Below are 19,120 nucleotides of genomic sequence, written 5' to 3'. Positions count from 1 at the left end.
GACATATCTACATGTAAAATAATATTCTAAACAAAGGAAATACTGACATATCTACAGGTAAAATAATATTCTAAACAAAGGAAATACTGACATATCTACAGGTAAAATAATATTCTAAACAAAGGAAATACTGACATATCTACGTGTAAAATTATATTCTGAACAAAGGTCATCTGCCTAGTTGTTGTCTCCTAAATATTTCTTTTCCATTTCTGCCTCCCTTTTCTATTTTTCTGTTTCTTCTTTTGTTCTAAAAAAATCTAAAACCTTGTAACATATCCTTTGTACTGATTATTGTAAAGTCATTGCCATGCTTTGTATTTGTATATTAGTACCACGAAGAGGGAATTGATAAGTTGTGATAACCCGTGTCCGGTCAATTTGTATACTAGTGTTATGGAGAGGACATTGATAAGTTGTGATAACCTGCGTCCGATCCATTTGTATATTAGTGTTATGGAGATGACAGTGATAAGTTGTGATAACTTGTGTCCGATCCATTTGTATACTAGTGTTATGGAGAGGACATTGATAAGTTGTGATAACCCGTGTCCGATCCATTTGTATACTAGTGTTATGAAAACGGTAACTTTTCTCGTACTATTTTGAATTATAAATGTATATCCACACTGAGAGTTTGTTTGATATTAAATAATTACACTTTGTTGATATAGTACACGATGGCGACAACTTTTATGCCAAAACATAGATATGCCTGTTTATGAAACTTTGACATTTGATGTCGGAATGGGCTTAATGATAATAATAATAAAAGATTGGGGCTAAAACGCATATATAGACAAATCATTTCTTAATTCATTGCATCAATAAAATCACTTCAAATAAAATTGATTTTATTTATCTATTTATTATTAAAAGAAATCAAATAAAGTTTATTAATTTCAGCTAATTTGCTTATACGATCTCTTCATTCCATGGGAATGCAAGTAAATGTTTCAGTCCTTTCTTAATGTTTTTATATGAAATTATCATTGTAGGAAATGGTCCTAAATATAAGGGTTGACGTCACTAACACCAATTCATTCGTTAATTCATTATTATGTTGGAGTTACTTCCCTTAGAACACGTTAATGATCGATTGACGGCACTAGCGAATAAGAAAAATATAGCAAAACTAAATCATTTAGAAATCTCAATACGACGCATCTTACGTAAGGACATTCTCAGAATGGGTTTAAGCACTAAAAACGCATGTATTAGTCCACAAGTTCTTTCAAAATGAAATAAGTATCAAAAGATAAATGTACGTACAAATCTAAGAGACCGAGACGAGAAATAACTAGTGGAAAAGTTCATCTCTTAGAAAAGTGTAACCTCCTTGACGAATACTCATGTTCACATAAAATGTGCCCTAATTTTGACATCTATCTTTATTTCCATTGCATAATGTCACGTGTATTATCCTCTAAAACAGTTCTTCCTTTACACACACACACACACACACACACACACATATATATATATATATAATTTCAAAAATATATTCACAAAAAATAATAGTGATATTAGCAACGAACACTCCCTCCATTTTATCCTTGGAATATGTGTTTAAAAAATCAGGTCCTGTTATGATTTTTTTTCATTTCTGTATAATATCTCTGCATCCCATTATATCGTCGCAATTGATTCGATATTCTCGGACCTGTTCCCATTATCACGATTTTCATGCATGACGTCATCAACTGACGGAGAGACTCGTCCCACAGTTTCAAAAGATCAGGTTTCTGAAAATAATGGAAAGTTTTACGGTCGTCATAGTAATCTCACTGAGATATATTATATTTCTTTGCGCGATGAAGTAACAGATGATTACTCTTCCGGAACACCTGGTCTTAATCTCATTGTAATTTTTTTCAAAAGTCTCCGCATAAAACTTTCTTGTTTTGCCCTAGTTTGATTGAATTTCAGTTTGGATTATGACCATGTTGACATGTGGGTATTTTCTTGTGGTTTTCGCTTACGTTTACTAGCTAAACATTCAATTCATGTCTATTTACTAGTCTATATAATACGCATTTCACTGGCCACTCCTGTTCCGTCTAGGTATACTTACCAATGTACCAGGCAGAGAAACTCACTATATACTTCACTAAACATGGTATGCTGAGCCAGTGACAGGTATACTTTAATCACCCAGAACAGAGAGAAGTGCTATAAAGAGAAGATATTGTACAGTCAGATTAGAAAATAAATAGTCTTAACAGTTTCAAAGATATTTTCATTTTCTGTGTAGCTTGTTTTATGAAGCTTCACGTGAAACCGATTCCAGTCATTCCTCTGTCATCTCCCGGATTTCTTGTTGGTTTACATAACCATACAAATCGTATCCCAAACGTCAGTGAAAGCTTCTCAAACATATAATTTTCAGTGATCGAATGAAACATCTAGAAAAACACAAAATATTTAAGCCGTTGTTTCAGTAGTCACCATTTACCATTTAATGTCATGAGACTGTATTTCTCAAAGGCGTTCGACACTGTCCACCACTAGAGAATTATGAGATCACAGGACACATTCATTCATGGCTACATGTTTCCAACATCGTTCGTGACACAGGAAATGTGCGTGGAGCTGAAAGGGGAATACCCTGACGAAGTTGTTTTTGATTCTGGAGCAGCACAGACACAGTTCTAGGCCCCATAAGCTTTCTGTGTGCGGATACTAATGTTTAGACGAAGATTGATGCAGTTATTAGGTTCGTTCTGTTTAATGAGTACAATGTATATAAAATATTGAAATGCAGATGTTAGGATTTTATGTAGATAACAAATCGCTGAGGATAAGAAAACCAACTTAAGCTGTTTCAAGTTCTGAGGCTTCGTTCAGCTCTGTAGCATTTTACTTTACTGAAGATTTATCAACCGCAAAAAGGCGTAGAGAGGAAGCTTCTTGTATTGCTTTCGGTGAACTTATAAGTTTAATAGTATCTATAATAAATTGTCTTATCTTTGGTATATGAATCTAAGTAAAACTCTCTTTTTTTCGGAATTTTTCATATTCTGCATTTGATTTGCTCCATTTTTTTTTATTGTTTTTTCACAGCAAATAATGTTGGATTTTTAATCAGTACAGGCTTTTTCATGTGATCATCACGTTTAAAATAGTATGTATCATAGGTGCGATGTTTTTAAAAACTTTTTGTATTTCAGGCCTAGATGCCTCTTTCCTTTAGTATTTTTTATCACAAGAATGAGACGAAGTGTTGAGGTTGCTCAATTCGTTAATTCCACTTTATTTGTTTTATGCATTGTAACTACCAGGTAGAACGCGTTTTACAAGATTATTACTATGTGTTCAAGAAACATCTTAAGCACTGGGTTGGAATTTCATTTGATCAAATCGCATTATCCTCAAAATGGCAAGTACCACGGTCCCAGGGGCCGGAACAAAGGGCATGTAAGAATAAAACTATATGTCGCTCAGTGTCAGTGAATGTATACCAATCTACGTCTTAGCCTGTGTTGATTATACATTGTCTGTACATGTTCACAAATACAGTCCGCCTGGTTGATCTGTTCTATCAGCGAACCCTATTCATTGTGCTGACAGGAGACTTGTCGCTGTCTAGTGTTCGCCAGAATACATAACAAGCGATGGCCAGCTTCCCATTATCTCCTGCACGTGATAAGCACATTTTTGTACAACCGTCAGGCTGCATTATCCTAAACAATTCGTTCATGTACAAAAGTAGTGTGACATCTAACAGGATACACATAAAAGAAGACTTAAGATACCTATATATCTTTTTAAATATATCATATCAATCTTGTGTCAATGTATCCTTGGATAGAGACTATGAAGTTTAATGCAACTTGCAAGTATGCAAATATGTAAGGTACACCTTTGATTTTATATAAGTATGTGTTTTATATGAAAAATATGCAGAATATTTTTTAACATCATGATATCTTACAAATCTGATTCAAAATAAATTACATTAAAAAACATTTGGGATTTTATGACTAGAAACAGTTGTGATTATTTAAGAAAACGAGATAAAAAATATGTTGAAGGATATGGACTTGTTCAGCAAATAACATTTATATATAAATAATGTATAGAAGCGAGCGACATGTTGAAAACACTGTACGGTTGTCAGGAGCTCATTATAATCACCAGATAAACAAGGAGTTGAGTACATTTAAGTCAGTCTTTATTGATGTTCTTGATCAATAATTACATCATTTATACTACATCATTAAAACCAATTCAATCATCTTAGAAATCAGCATTGCAGGTACTGGTAACTCTATGCATGCATTGAAAAAAAATGATCGGATACAGACGCATGTCTTTTCTGAAAAACAAACCTTCGACAGTTAATTATTGTTTCGATTCTCTGTTTAATCACCAATGCGTGTTTATCCTACAGGACATTGGCATGTCTGTGAGATGACAATGGATGAGAATTAATGAAACAGCAAAATATGTCCAATTCTGTTGTAATGATGCATCGTTAATTTTACACCAATAAAAACATTCGACAAACATGCTTCATTTATCTGATCACATGCTTTGTAACCAGTCGTTTACATACAATCCCATGTCAGTTCTGAAATCGAGTCATTTTAGTGCTATAAGTTGAGGACAGTTAATCCTTCTTTAGATTTGCTTTTAATTCACAAATGCATGCGACCGGAAATTGACATGTCTACTAGGCTGAGATAGATTACAGGTAAAGAAACATTAAATATGTCCATTTCTGTTGCAAAGATTATTTTTACACGAGAAAGTGTATTTAGCAGTTTTGTGTCATTTATGAAATAGAGTATATTTTGTGCTTAAAGTTCATGACAGTTGATGTCTCTTTCGATATGCAAATGTGCGCTTATCACACGACAGCAAATTGGCGTGTCAACTAGGCGGAGATGGGTTAGAATTTATGGAGCAACTCAATATGTCCATTTCTGTTGCCATGATAAATCCGATTGAATGATAATTTTAAAGATCGCAAAAGTTAAGACATGACATATCTAGAACAGGGCTTTTGTTTAGACACATTTAAAAATCAATAATACAGAAAATGCAGTGTTTGGGGAGGAACTAACGTGATAAGTCGAGAAAGCCATATGGTCAAACCGTATAAATGGATGATGTAGCCAGCAAACTTAATGATAAGAGTAGCTAAGGTTCAAAAGTCAAATAGTTCGTCTATGAAGCATTGGCCTTGTCTTGTCAATGGACAAAACACACACATTTGTTTTGATCTCGTTCTAAATAAAACGAGAAAAGTCTGCATAGTTGACACACTTTCTCTGTATGTACATAACACTTCAAACAGAATGACATTTTAATTAATCACCTACCGGACGGATAGAATACAATGAAAAAACACACGCGGACTAAAAATCAGTCAACATATTAGTTTGTATATCTCTAATAATGGGGAACGTTATCATACCTACCACACACTCACTGGGGCCTATCCTAGTGATCTCCGGTTATCTAGGTTTAAGCGCGTGCTTTCCAAAGCCTCGGATGGGTGTTCATATCTAAACTTCAACGAATCATCTTAATGTGCCAAAGTTAACAGTCACTATGGTCAACGTCATATGTACTAGAAAAGCGTAAAGACACGAAATATGCCAAGCCCTCACTAAGGTTGAGCTAGCGAACACTCTCGCTCACTTCTAAAACATTCTTTCACTGACTGTCACCAGCCGAGGTACAGTACACTTAAAACGGTTCATACGCTCAACGTTTACAACAGTTTTAGATTAAATCATTCTTTCGTTGAAAGAACGTACCATTTACAGAATACATATATTGAGTTTAAGTACCTTTGTCCAGTTGTCTGAATATTCTTAGTATTCTCTAACACTTGTCTGCTTGTGTCGGGTCAAGCTATTTTAAACAATATCCTGATATGTTTTTACATGTAAGAAAACATTCGCAGCCGAAATTTGTCCAATCCTTTAACTTTGCACAAACTATGTTTTTTGTTCCTTATCATCATTATTGTTGCTATTATTATTATTGTTTGTTTCACTTTTTTTTCTTTTTCGTTTTTGTTTTTGTGATATAAATTATTTGTGTATCCAATTGAATAGCACAGTAACAGAGAAATTCAACCGTCAATTTCGTTTTTTGTCGACGGCTTTCGTAGTATTCCTGGTAAAATGTCACCTTTTGTCTTCCCGGTGGGGACCTAATCACTGTAACGCCACCTGGCGTCGGCTTGAGTCATGGCTCTGTAAATACGCACCATTAAGAAACAGAGGATGAAACTCCCACATCAGTGATTACAGTTTGATTCTACGTACGAAAATGTGACATCAGTGTCATCTATTGTTATTGTATCATTAGGTACGACTACTACGTCACTACCCAGAATGTATTTATGCTTTGTTATCGAATAGGTGTGACACTGCCACCTGGTGTTGATATAAAATGTCAAAACCTCAACAGTATTTTGATTAAAAAAAGGTGTTATAGAAATTCTGTACAGCTTTCTTTCAATGTGTATATTACTTATCATCAGCACCACAGTTGTAACAAATCGACCAAAAACAATCACCACTTCTTTCACTTAACGGGGGCACATTGTACAATGGAAGTCAGTGACCCATACCTCAATCCTGTAACAAGCTCGAGAGTCATTCTGTAAGACGGTAACCGATAGCATACTTCAGTATTTTACCCAATCAGCAGTGCCACGTTTAAACCGATGGCAGTTAATTATGTAAATAACAAATTACTTCACAGCTAAATCAAACTCGTAAAACCATCTTCAACAGTGGCATCTAGCTCATAGTGGTACCACGTGACATAGTGCCACATCGCACGTTGGTACCACGTGACATATGCCACCATACTGTATCTCACATTGTCTCATCTTTAAAATAACCATTGGTTAATATCAATACCGCATGCACCTTGTTATGCAATCTCGGTAAAAAGTGGAGTGTCTTGGCACTGACTGACAGCCCTTGATGAAACATTCTCTGATGATAATCAGGTCTCATTATAGCCAACTATTTCCGGGTCCGAGTGCTCTCTTGTGACAGGTAACCATGTCATCCAAACAGAGTTCGTCGGCACATCTTCTGGCAACATCTAGTTGGATTGAAATAGCACATCAGCGCCACCTGGCTAATGGAACAAGAAAGAGTATACGAGCGCTAAAGCGCTTGTCATCACTAGCAAGTTGTCCAACGATGGATTGTTTCCCTTGTTACAGAGATTTGTGGAACAAAAACAGTAGAGGGCGGTGAACCCGATCTCGTTAGTCCATTCCCTGCAACCATCCGTCTCATTAAGGCCATACAGTGTCCCCATCTCATAGCAAACTCTGGCAATCCCGACATATCCATCTACAACAACAACAACAACAAAACTATCAATAAACTATCAATAAACTATCGATAAACTATCGATAAACTATCAATAAACTATCAATAAACTATCGATAAACTATCAATAAACTATCAATAAACTATCGATAAACTATCAATAAACTATCGATAAACTATCAATAAACTATCAATAAACTATCAATAAACTATCGATAAACTATCAATAAACTATCAATAAACTATCGATAAACTATCAATAAACTATCGATAAACTATCGATAAACTATCAATAAACTATCAATAAACTATCGATAACCTATCAATAAACTATCAATAAACTATCGATAAACTATCAATAAACTATCAATAAACTATCAATAAACTATCAATAAACTATCAATAAACTATCAATAAACTATCAATAAACTAATCACGACATTGCCATTTTTATCACGTGGTCTTTGTGGTCCTTACATCCCGAGCTTAAATGTACTTATATTTTAAGACACTGACCACGTATTTTATTCATCCTGCAACACTTAATTAAAATTCTTACTGTCGAAATTCCAACACGTCTATGTTACGTCTATTCAATGTTTGTTTACCTAGCGTTGACGTTACGCTGAATTGTGCCTGACGACGCATATCAAATTAATTACTCCACGCGGAAATGTAGTTCGAACTTCACAGATATAAAAAGCAATTCAATTAATTATCGTAAACAGACTAAATTGTTACAGCAGATAAAATCGTTTATTTAAAGAGTTATTCATATTTTCTGCAGAATTAATGTATGTGCTAATATATACAGCTGATTACAGCGAAAAATATATATTTATGGTAGGTGTATTTCGACAATGGCAGTTCCAGTTGCAGGATGAATAGAGAATGCTTTGTCAGTGTCTACAGATGTAAGCCGTATTTTGGCGAGTGTGAAGAAATCCAAACGGGCGATCCTCTGGCGTTTTGTTTTTCAAGTTTTGTTTAAATAACTTTGACGTTACGCTGAATTTTGTCTGATGTACGTCAAAATAATTAGCAGGTGTATTCCGACAATGGCGGTAAAAGTTTCAGGATAAATCGATATATATTAATCGCACCCTCCATGTGATTATCACATGTGTCCATACGTGTATCACGACAGACATACGTGTATCCAACAGACATACCTGTATCACGACAGACATACCTGTATCACAACAGACATACGTGTATCACGACAGACATACGTGTATCACGACAGATACACCTATAACAGACATGTACCAAACTTAACGTTGTCCCATATTTATCACGATCTTTAAAAGCAGCGAAATACAGAACTCTTAAAATCATTTAAGATTGGTAGTAATTGAAATTCAGTGTCCACCTTTCTTGTCACAGTGTCTTTCGTACTTTCACAAATATGTTACCGGATATCAACGATAATTAATTAAGGACATTTAACAGCTATGATGAATTATAGTTTTGAAAAAATGTATAAAATCTTTTGATTTTACAGAGAAAGTATGCAATTTTAAACCTACAAGGTAGGAACTGGCAGAATCAATTAATTTTCTTTTATTTCAGATCTAAAGTCTATAATTACAATAGTGTGTTTAATCATTAAATAAATCGATACTGGATCGCACATGATTACTGACAGATAAAATCTTTGCTGCGATGAAATCTTATAATTTGATATTCAATATGCCCATAAAAAAGACCTTTAAGTTATGTTATTGCTTACAAGAATATGGATTTCTAAATGCATTGCACTGACTTGCATGTACGAACGAAACGTCTTGGTTAACTAGAAACCTTATGCTTTTTTCTTATATTGTCTCTCATGAGATAACCCACGAAACGCACTCAGTTATACAGTCGCTGAATCACAATGCTGTAAATTGGATAAGAAATTAATAAATGATATCTGTGCGATTAATTTTTGATTTTCTCCTTGTTTGGCTTTCAGCGATTACGTCATCATTTACATTCTTCCGTATAATATATATTACATTTCTGAGTCTAAATGTGTAGGCGTTATATTTAAAATCCAAGTTTTCACAATTTTTACTGTTCTTAAATCATTTTAATCACTTCAGTTTAATTCCGTTGAAATACATTGCTATGTTATAATGATATACTTTGTAACATTATTGTTCTCAAATATATGTACTTTTACTAGTCAAACGAATCGGTCTGAGAGGCTCACTCTTTGACATATTGCAAATTGTATACAAGTTGGTGGCAAAGAGCTAGTTTTCAAAACATTCTAAAAATTGCTGCTATTTTGTTACAACAATATCACCTGCTCTCTCCAATACACTCCAATATAAAACCCCTGCGTGAAATCACACAAACTGAAACAGTAAAACGATTCCGCCATTCTTGTTTATTGCATTTTGAATTGTATTTGGTTAACGTCAAACGGGATACTCATTATACCCATTGGTGATATATATTTGCGGCGAAGAGAAAATGCAATATTTTTCACTGTTATACTACGGAATTTTCATAATAAATAATAGAATGGTGTCTTTCGATGTATAGCCAGACAAAAGATCAGCATCAATATGCTTGTCATAATTGGGCGATAGGAAAAATGCGTAATTGAACAAGATATGAACTAAACGGACACAAACTGTACTGCAGTTTGTTGTAATTTTGTATCAAAATTATCGGTCCTTTTTAGAGCACATATACTCAATTGGTTTCTATTTTGTTAAATTTCTTATCTAATATCTCTAATGTAAAATTTTTAAGAGTAAAAAACACGGATATGTGCTGATGATATTTAGTGATGAAAAAACTTGAGTGAAACTGTTTCTATTCGACTGACGCTCCAAGATCGTAAAAGATAAAAGATTGAAAGTAGGAAGGGGAGTGTTTATCAAAATATAACAATCATGCGACTGTAAATGAAATAGAAATTAGTCCTCAAATGAAATAAAAAGAATTATAGATGAATAAGGATTCGATTTGAAAACATTTCCGAATGAAAGTTTTCCTAATGATCCTTAAACAACCTATTTGTATATGGTTTCACGACCTAGTCAATTACAACATATTTGTAAATGGTTTCACGGCCAATTCCAACATATAAGTACATGGTTTCACGACCAATTACAACATATAAGTACATGGTTTCACGACCAATTACAACATATTTGTACATGGTTTCACGACCAATTACAACATATTTGTACATGGTTTCACGACCAATTACAACATATTTGTACATGGTTTCACGACCAATTACAACATATTTGTACATGGTTTCACGACCAATTACAACATATTTGTACATGGTTTCACGACCAATTACAGCATATAAGTTCATGGTTTCACGACCAATTACAACATATTTGTACATGATTTCACGACCAATTACAGCATATAAGTACATGGTTTCACGGCCAATTACAACATATTTGTAAATGGTTTCACGACCAATTACAATGTATTTGTACATGGTTTCACGACCAATTACAGCATATTTGTACATGGTTTCACGACCAATTACAACATATTTGTACATGGTTTCACGACCAATTACAACATATTTGTACATGATTTCACGACCAATTACAGCATATAAGTACATGGTTTCACGGCCAATTACAACATATTTGTCGATGGTTTCACGACCAATTACAACATATTTGTACATGGTTTCACGACCAATTACAACATATTTGTACATGGTTTCACGACCAATTACAACATATTTGTACATGGTTTCATGACCAATTACAACATATTTGTACATGGTTTCTATCAGGAATGAACTGATTGATTTTCAATTGTAGTAAGAAGCGACGCATTCTGCTGTTAACGTGCTCTGATGCGATCAGGTATGAATATTTCTAGTTTGAAAAGTAATGGACCAAACTGGATTTGTGGACGGCTTTTACACCGATAATGTAAATATGTAGATGCGAAGATTTTTGATACTTGTAAGTAAAATCAACTCGCATCAATTTCAGAATAAGATGAATCAATCTGGAAAATTGTCATTACAGCATCTCCATGACCACTTCGTAGGACTGGACCTTTAGGCAAACTATTACGGTAAAATACTGAGACAATTACAGTACATTTTATCGACATATTGCAAAATAACCTTTTACTTAATTCCCGTGTGGCTGTTAAAACACGTTCGGACTTGCCTAAGAGACCTTCTCTTTTCAAAATGGACGAGTTAAATTATATCAACAGTGACATACCAAGCCTGGCTGTTACGTCAGCTGTTACAGTATTGGATCAACCTTAGTATCAGCAATAGAAAATTAAATCCAAGACATTGAAAAGGATTTACTATAACGTGTCGCGGCAGACTGTCTGGTTCCATGAGATTAACGAGTAGCTTCTATAGACGTTTATCACCGTCTTTATCTTACGATAGGGTGAATCCTTAATTGATCATTGTAGACATTATGACTCATATCTGATGTGTAGTTTCAAAGAAAACTGTAAGAAAAAATCTTTTTCACACTCCAATTCGATGAACGAAGATAAAAAATATGAACAAAGTTAAGATTTACACAAGGTCTATTGAAAATGCTTCACGGAAGACAGAAGCAATTTCATGCTGAACAAAGACAGATTAATACGACACAACTATGTATGTAACTGGGTATAGAACTCATCTAACTTCATGTCCCTCAATGTCTTCCCAACACCCCCGTAACCATGTATTGTAAAGATATAATTCAGTTGTCGAAATATTAAAAACTGAAGGTGAAGAATGCGGAATGACATTATATAGAAACGGTTAATTCAAAAGAAAAAAAATATCAAATGTCTTAGTCGGATGTCGCGCTCAGAAATACCAATGATTAAGTTCATATTGCGAAAATTTCTTTTCATTTATGTCATTTGCATATTTTGACTATAAATAGTCCGTATTTACATATTCGCATTACTTGAACCGTTATATTCTCCGAAAAGGCTATAATAACGTATGATACATTAAGTTCTGAATCATATTGCGAACATTTCTAAGGCATATTTTTGCAATCGTATGAACTACTTTCATTTTTCAAAATAAACTCATTTTTCATACAAGACATATGATGTACATGCACATCATATCAATGTTTTAAAATTATACCGATATTTTCAGGTGAAAATGACGTTTGCTGATGTTTTACTAATTTTCAACCAATCATAACACAATATTTGCAGTGAAAATATCAATTTCTTTTCTCCAAGAATACAGGAACGACAAATACACCCGGATACTCACGCCAATCTAAATGTGACAATTAGAGTGATATATATATACATATGAACTTTATTTCAATCATTTTGAGACTTGTATCTTAACTAAGAAAGTACCGTATATTAACTACCTAAGTAAGGATAAAACAATGCACAGATAGACAGCGAGGCAAAATTCAAAATGGCGTCAATAAAAGTTGAGAAAGTTTTTTTTTAGCTAAAAAAAAAAAAAAATAAAAAAATAAAACATGAGAATAGAATATTGATTTTGTAGTCATCTAAGAAAAAAATATAACTGTTATTTATCAAGAAACAAATAATATCAGCTATATAATCAAACATGATATATTTCTCAATATAAAATTGCAAAAGTTTCATTTCGATTTTTAAAGTGTAAATTACGCATAACGTATATCTGCGTAGCGGTATACGGATGTTTTATATACATATATAAGGACTAACTCATTAGTTGTGAACCAAATATTTTAGGGTTTGACTTTTGAGGGACACAAGTTTTCAACATAATCCCCTTCAGTACCTACACAATTTTTCCAGCGATATTTAATAGCCTCAACGCCACTTTTAAGGACGTCCTGTTCTTGACAGTTAATACAGTCCTCCATTGCATGCATGACGTCATCATCTGACTGAAAGTGGGTACCGAAAATGGCCTTTCTCAATTTCTAAATAGATAAAAGTCTGATGGAGCGAGATCACGCGAATAAGGCAGATGCTTAATCAATTAAACCACCATCGGTTATGGCAGCCATGGCAATGACAGACTTATGTATTGTCCTGGTGGAACAACACACCTTTACTGAGTTTTCCACGGCACCTGTGTTTAATATTTTCTCTTAACTGCCTGAGAAGTGATGCATAATATGTACCATTGATTGTTTGTCCCTTTTGCAGATTATCTACCATTAGAATACCATCAGCATCCCAGAAAACCCGAGGCCATAATCTTTCAAGCTGATGGATTAGTCTTTGCCTTCTATGGCGGGGGTTAATCAGGGTGCTTCCATTGTTTAGAATGTTGTTTGGCCTCTGGGGTAAAATATTACAGGTAATGTATATAAAAATTGCAATAGTCCTCTTTCAACTTAATCAATAGTTAGATACGACACGCACATAAAACTGCGTTTCATAATAAAATTATTTATCTCGCTTAGCAAACTCTACAAAACAGAGACACCAAATTGGATTACTCTGAAAAAAGTAAAACAATGCGAGCATATTCCGTTAGGCAATATTGTTTTCTATTCAAAACGCTGATAATAAAACGCCATAATATTTCTTAATAAAAACTGACATTCTGTGGAAAGGATAGGTTTGTCACCAAAAGCAGTATTATTGTCGATTCGTCATTTACAAGGACATTTCATTTAAAAAACGACATGTGCCAATTCATGACGTTAAACACACATAAAGACATGCATTTAGATTGAATGTGTGATCGTTGCAGTGTTTAACTAGGAAATGGTTCGGGGAACTTTTACAGGATTTCATAAATACGAAACAATGATGATCCTCAAGCACCGAAAGCTGTCAATTTCTTTATTTCCCGGATGTCCTAGCTGTTCCATTAACTTGATGTGCGCTGTCATATGTCAATGGGGACTCAGCAGTTTTCGTCCTTTCTTGTCGCTTGTCTCTGACAAGATCTTTCGCTACAGACCGTTCGGCTACTTGATGAGTATTCACCGTAACACGGCTTTCATGATTGAATGCATTATCACCCAACGTGCCAACATCTTTCCTCAGCTGTCTGCTCAAGAAGAACTGACCCCGCAGGTTCGTTATGAGGAATTGTCTACTAAATAGATTTCATAGAATTCTTCACGACTGAGACGCGAAATACATGTATTGTATTCCACTTATAAGATTTTGGGGCTCAAATTGGGTAAACTAAAACACTTCGTTTAACGATAAGAGACATTGATTTTGTTTATTCGTCGCCATGACTGTATGAAGAAAACCCATTAGTGTTATCAGAGCTATGACATTTGCCTAATTGGATGTTTAGTAAATATCCCATATACCATAGAGAACGTATTTGTTTTATAGAGGCGGCAGACATTTGCCTAATTGCGTGATTCGCTGAAAAAAATCCTAATCCAAGATACGATGGCTCATAGCAGCAAAGCATAAAAACGTGAATTGGTTATAATCTTAAATTAAAAAATTAATCATAGGCTAATGAACAGCAACCTGAATACAAGTACACACAGTCATGATAGAATGGTTACAATGTTGACATTAGACCTTGTTTAAAACGATAATCACATTTTGTCGTTTTATCATGTGTCTCATGTACAATTGTATGTAAGAGTTACAATTTATGGTACAACTTTATGTCATAATTGCAATTCAATGTACAACCTTATGTCATAATTGCAATTTATGAAAGAGCTTCATTAAAGCCCAAGTAATAGATTGAGGTTGTATAAGTGACAGTGCAGTAGGTATGAAACAAAAATTACTTGTAGAACTACCAATGCCTTGTTCAACTTTGTCTCCATCTACCAGTATTACAGTAATATTGACTCTTCATGGCACAGATATGTTGCGATTCCGTTTGATCTTTAAAAGGATTTTTATGAATGCTCATTATCTCTTTTAATGTCTTTTCTTCTTCATTGGAATTGTCAGTTTAGATAAGAAGGCGCTCTATTTATCTTTTATATTCTGATCCTTCAAACATTTCTAATTACATGGGAGTGGGAATGTTTGAATTGAAATAGTTAGATTAACATTGTAGGCTTGGTCGCAATTTGTAACGTAATCAAGCATTTTTATATAAGGTTACAATAAATAAGAGTGTGTGAATGACAAATCAAATAGGCGTCTTCTCAAGGTGTTATTTCACCGAGAAAGAGTTAAATCAATAGAATTAATGTTATCAAAAATATTAAGGTATTGAGGAACATCGCAATGTTATAATTCATGTTTTAAATTTACTTTGTAATTAGTAAATTAAGTTGATTGCTCCTTGCAAGTTGTATTAACAGTTATTTATCTAACTTATACCTCGAAAATAAACGATCATTTTCATCAGACTTACTCTTCGAACACGGAAGAAAAATATCATGATTTCAGAAACCTTAACAGCTAGAGATAATTAACAGATTCTGATACTGTAGATTAGAGAAAAATCTATTATCCCGTAAAACAGAATTAATTAAAAATAGCATTTTTATTAATGTGGATGTAGTGTTTCATACAACATGTGTCAATATAATGTATATTTTTTTCAGTGTGATCCTTTTTTCTTAACAGACCTGGCTGTATCAAAACATAAGCGACTTTTAGTCGAGTATGAAAGCCTTGAAATCAGGCATTACTGACCTACTCTATTATTCATGTATATTGTAATTATCCTTATATCCTGAGCTATTTCACACCAATACATACATACACTTGTATCAGGTCAAAGACAGCTTTTCATTTGCATCTTTCATACCTTGGCTAAAGTTCCCAAACACTCGCAAGGCAATATCAACCTGACGACATTCAGACATAATTGTTTCAAATGAATATCTGGTGTTCCGCGACGAATTCCAAACAAATAAAATTTGATATCGTTTCCGAAACAAAATATATCCTGAAGCCTCAGGATACCGCTGTTATGGAGAGTTGTGCGGTAGCCATTCTCAGCGGAGATCACAGATTTAATTCCTGTCAGCATCAGTGAAATTAAATGTATTTCTCCAAATAACGAGGTGCCAGAATTTAAATCAATTATTTGTTGCACGGAGATAAGGCTCTTTTATTTTCTAGATATATAACACTATTTCGCCCGCCTCAGTTGAGATCATATTCGTGAATCCCAGTCTGTGACTGAGACAATTTTATGTTTCAGAAATTCCACAGAAACATTCAACTTTTCAATACAAGATAAGACAATAATTCTCTGTCTTTTACCTACAAAAAGGCATCCCATAGCCTTTATTTGGAAAATGCTATCACTTACAGAAAGTCATTTTTTCATGTACCGTAATCATTAAAACACGCCATCCATAATGTCACAGAGTTTATATACAATCCAAGACTGTATTTAGATCCATATTACCGACTTAATTTTTTACGATATATTTGTGGTAGCAAAATTTCACCACCTTGTGATGTCGAAGGAAAAATCTCAATTTCTAGGATTAGATAATTTAAGCTCTTTGCTTATGAAATAGCCCCATCCTCAACTTAGAACATCTTATCATGACTGTTGATATATCACTGAAATGATATTTGTAATGCCGTTATAGAAATGTAATAATTTTGGTTGTTCGCTTTACCTGATTCTGTCTGGCGCTGGAGGGCGCACTTGTAGTAAGGACTGCCGTCACCGCATTTCTTCGCCTTGAACTGATACGCTTTGAAGTACTTGCCACAAGCTGGATTAACACCATTTTCACACTCGTAGCAACGGATGCTGGACACTGTTGAAAGTCAAAATATAAATAATGTGTAAGTAAAGCTACAAAAAATCAATTATGTATAACGTCGGGGAATTAATATAACCAATAAATATTGTCAATTATTTAATATATCGTTTTTTAAGAATAGAATAAATGGTTCACGCCTTATAAAATCTATCAAAAACAAAGGATTATGAAAATAACGTGAAATGTGAAACAAGTAAATAAGTAAATACCAATTCGCCAATGAATGCAATATGTGCAGGCTGATGAAAACGTATATTGCATCTCTTTTACATTTCGAAAGATCTTGTATTAACGCTAGAGACCCAAAGTGTTAGAATCTAATGAAAAAGTCCAAACGTTAATAAGCATGTAAATGCCGTAGCCTAAACATTCAATCATGTACCATTGCATACTGAAGATTGATTGAAGGAGATCATGTAAAATGAAACATCAAGGTCAATTGGTAATAGCCTTAAGACATTTTTATACCCCTTCCAGCTTTAATGTTTATGATCAGTAATTTGAACCCTAAAAATGCAAGATTGTCAAACATATCCTTGTCTCGAAGAGTGCTTTATCTGTATAAGTGATATGTCAATTTAAAATTTAACATCGTTTTTGTTGAAAAAATTACTATTAAAACTGCATGCAATATTGTTTTTATCTGTTATGGAGTTAATATGCAAATAGTGACAAAAAATTCTTCCATTTATAACAAAACATTTTGCTTTAAATCTGCAATTGCGTGGGTTGTTGACTATTAAAGAGGAACAACGAAAAGAAACACAAAGTTAAGACCGACATTAAACATATTCAAAATAATGTCATTAGGACATGATTCAATATGACACCGGCTTACTTGCTATCTAATGATACTATTAAGATTTAGAGAAATGCCTCGGCTCTGTCAGAACTGGCGACAGGTCTCTAAGGGTCGTAATTAAGTCGTGATGCACTTCTGTTTGAGCATCATTCTAACTGCAACCTTCTGTCAAAAAGTCCATAGATTGGCGACATTTGCTCAACATTTACTGTGTAGGATTAGCTTAATTTATTGGATGGGGTGTTCAGCTTGCATATTGAAATCATTCATTGCCTTGTAATTGTCAGCAGCTAAAATAGTAATAAGCTCTGTGTTTTATGGCTTTTAATGTATGATACATGAGGTGGTCGCAAACGGCCCTACATAATTTCTTTATTTAAATGGATCTGAACGAGTTCTACGTTGATTTTTCCTATTTTTATTTCTTTGATTTTTTAAATTATCACTATCTAGAGTGGCTCCATTCAATCATAAAAAAATCTACTTGTTAGTTTAACCTTGCTATTTGTTTTTAAAAAATCGTGATATTATTATTCTATGAAAAATAAAGCTATAAACATGAACTTCATATATTTTACCTGTCTATATGCAATACGTTATCTTTTAAACATACTATGATTGTTAATTTCCACTTTTTCCTGTTTTAGTAGATTTCGTTGGCACTCTAGTTTCACGCATTATTTGTTAAAATCTATTTAACTTGTTTTAATTCTATTCTTTTATTTATATTTACGAGCGGAATCAAGAGTTCGGTTTTTTTGAAAAGCCAAAAAGATTGAACGCCACCAAAATATATGATTCTTCACTTTCTTTTTACTGAAATTGCTAACAAGTATTCTTCTCCGTTGTTTTTACCTCTTCCTTATTTCTACGATTTTAATTTCAAATCAAGACCTAGTTGGCAAGTCGTTATTTTCTTGAGTGTTTATCATGATTTCTATATCGAAATATAATGAGTGTTTTAATGAATGCTTGTCCATGTATGAAAAGCAGTAAATTTGTGACGTCAATATCAGCTGATATCTCTTTGATGGACCTCTCGCGTTCCTTTTCGCAAGACAAATCTTCAGACCTATTCACACATCTAGGCGCAGACCAGTTTCTGAACTAAGTCGTTCATCTTAATCCAGTTCATTACCAAATGCTTGGGAACTGTACATTGTCACCAAATGTTGGCTTTTCATAATAATAATTGATTTTAAAGTTCCGTGACAGAAACAACAAGAACATGCCAAAATGTCAATCATAATTCAAACTCAAGTTCAATGATATAAGGGGATATATGAACAAAAGAGAGACCCTTGAAAAAGTACAAGGAAAATTAGATCAAATCTTCAGAAAGAGTAAACCTCTTC

At 33.8% G+C, this 19,120-nt stretch overlaps 1 protein-coding gene across 1 annotated transcript in view; it reads right to left on the bottom strand.

Annotated features, from left to right (window-relative positions):
* Positions 1–7,113: 7,113 nt before the first annotated feature.
* LOC132561950 (uncharacterized) overlaps positions 7,114–19,120 on the bottom strand; it is a 49,255-nt gene continuing 37,248 nt past the window's right edge. The window contains exons 2-3 of the mRNA XM_060226669.1: positions 16,814–16,957; positions 7,114–7,334 (exon numbers count right to left, since the gene is read on the bottom strand). Of these exons, the coding sequence (XP_060082652.1) occupies positions 7,114–7,334; positions 16,814–16,957 (365 nt within the window). The remainder of the gene's footprint in view (positions 7,335–16,813; positions 16,958–19,120) is intronic.

The sequence above is a fragment of the Ylistrum balloti genome, unplaced genomic scaffold (genome assembly GCF_031769215.1).
Source record: "Ylistrum balloti isolate Yb309-2 unplaced genomic scaffold, AGI_CSIRO_Ybal_v1 Utg371312, whole genome shotgun sequence".
NCBI lineage: Eukaryota > Metazoa > Mollusca > Bivalvia > Pectinida > Pectinidae > Ylistrum > Ylistrum balloti.
This window is presented reverse-complemented; position numbering and strand designations above follow the sequence as displayed.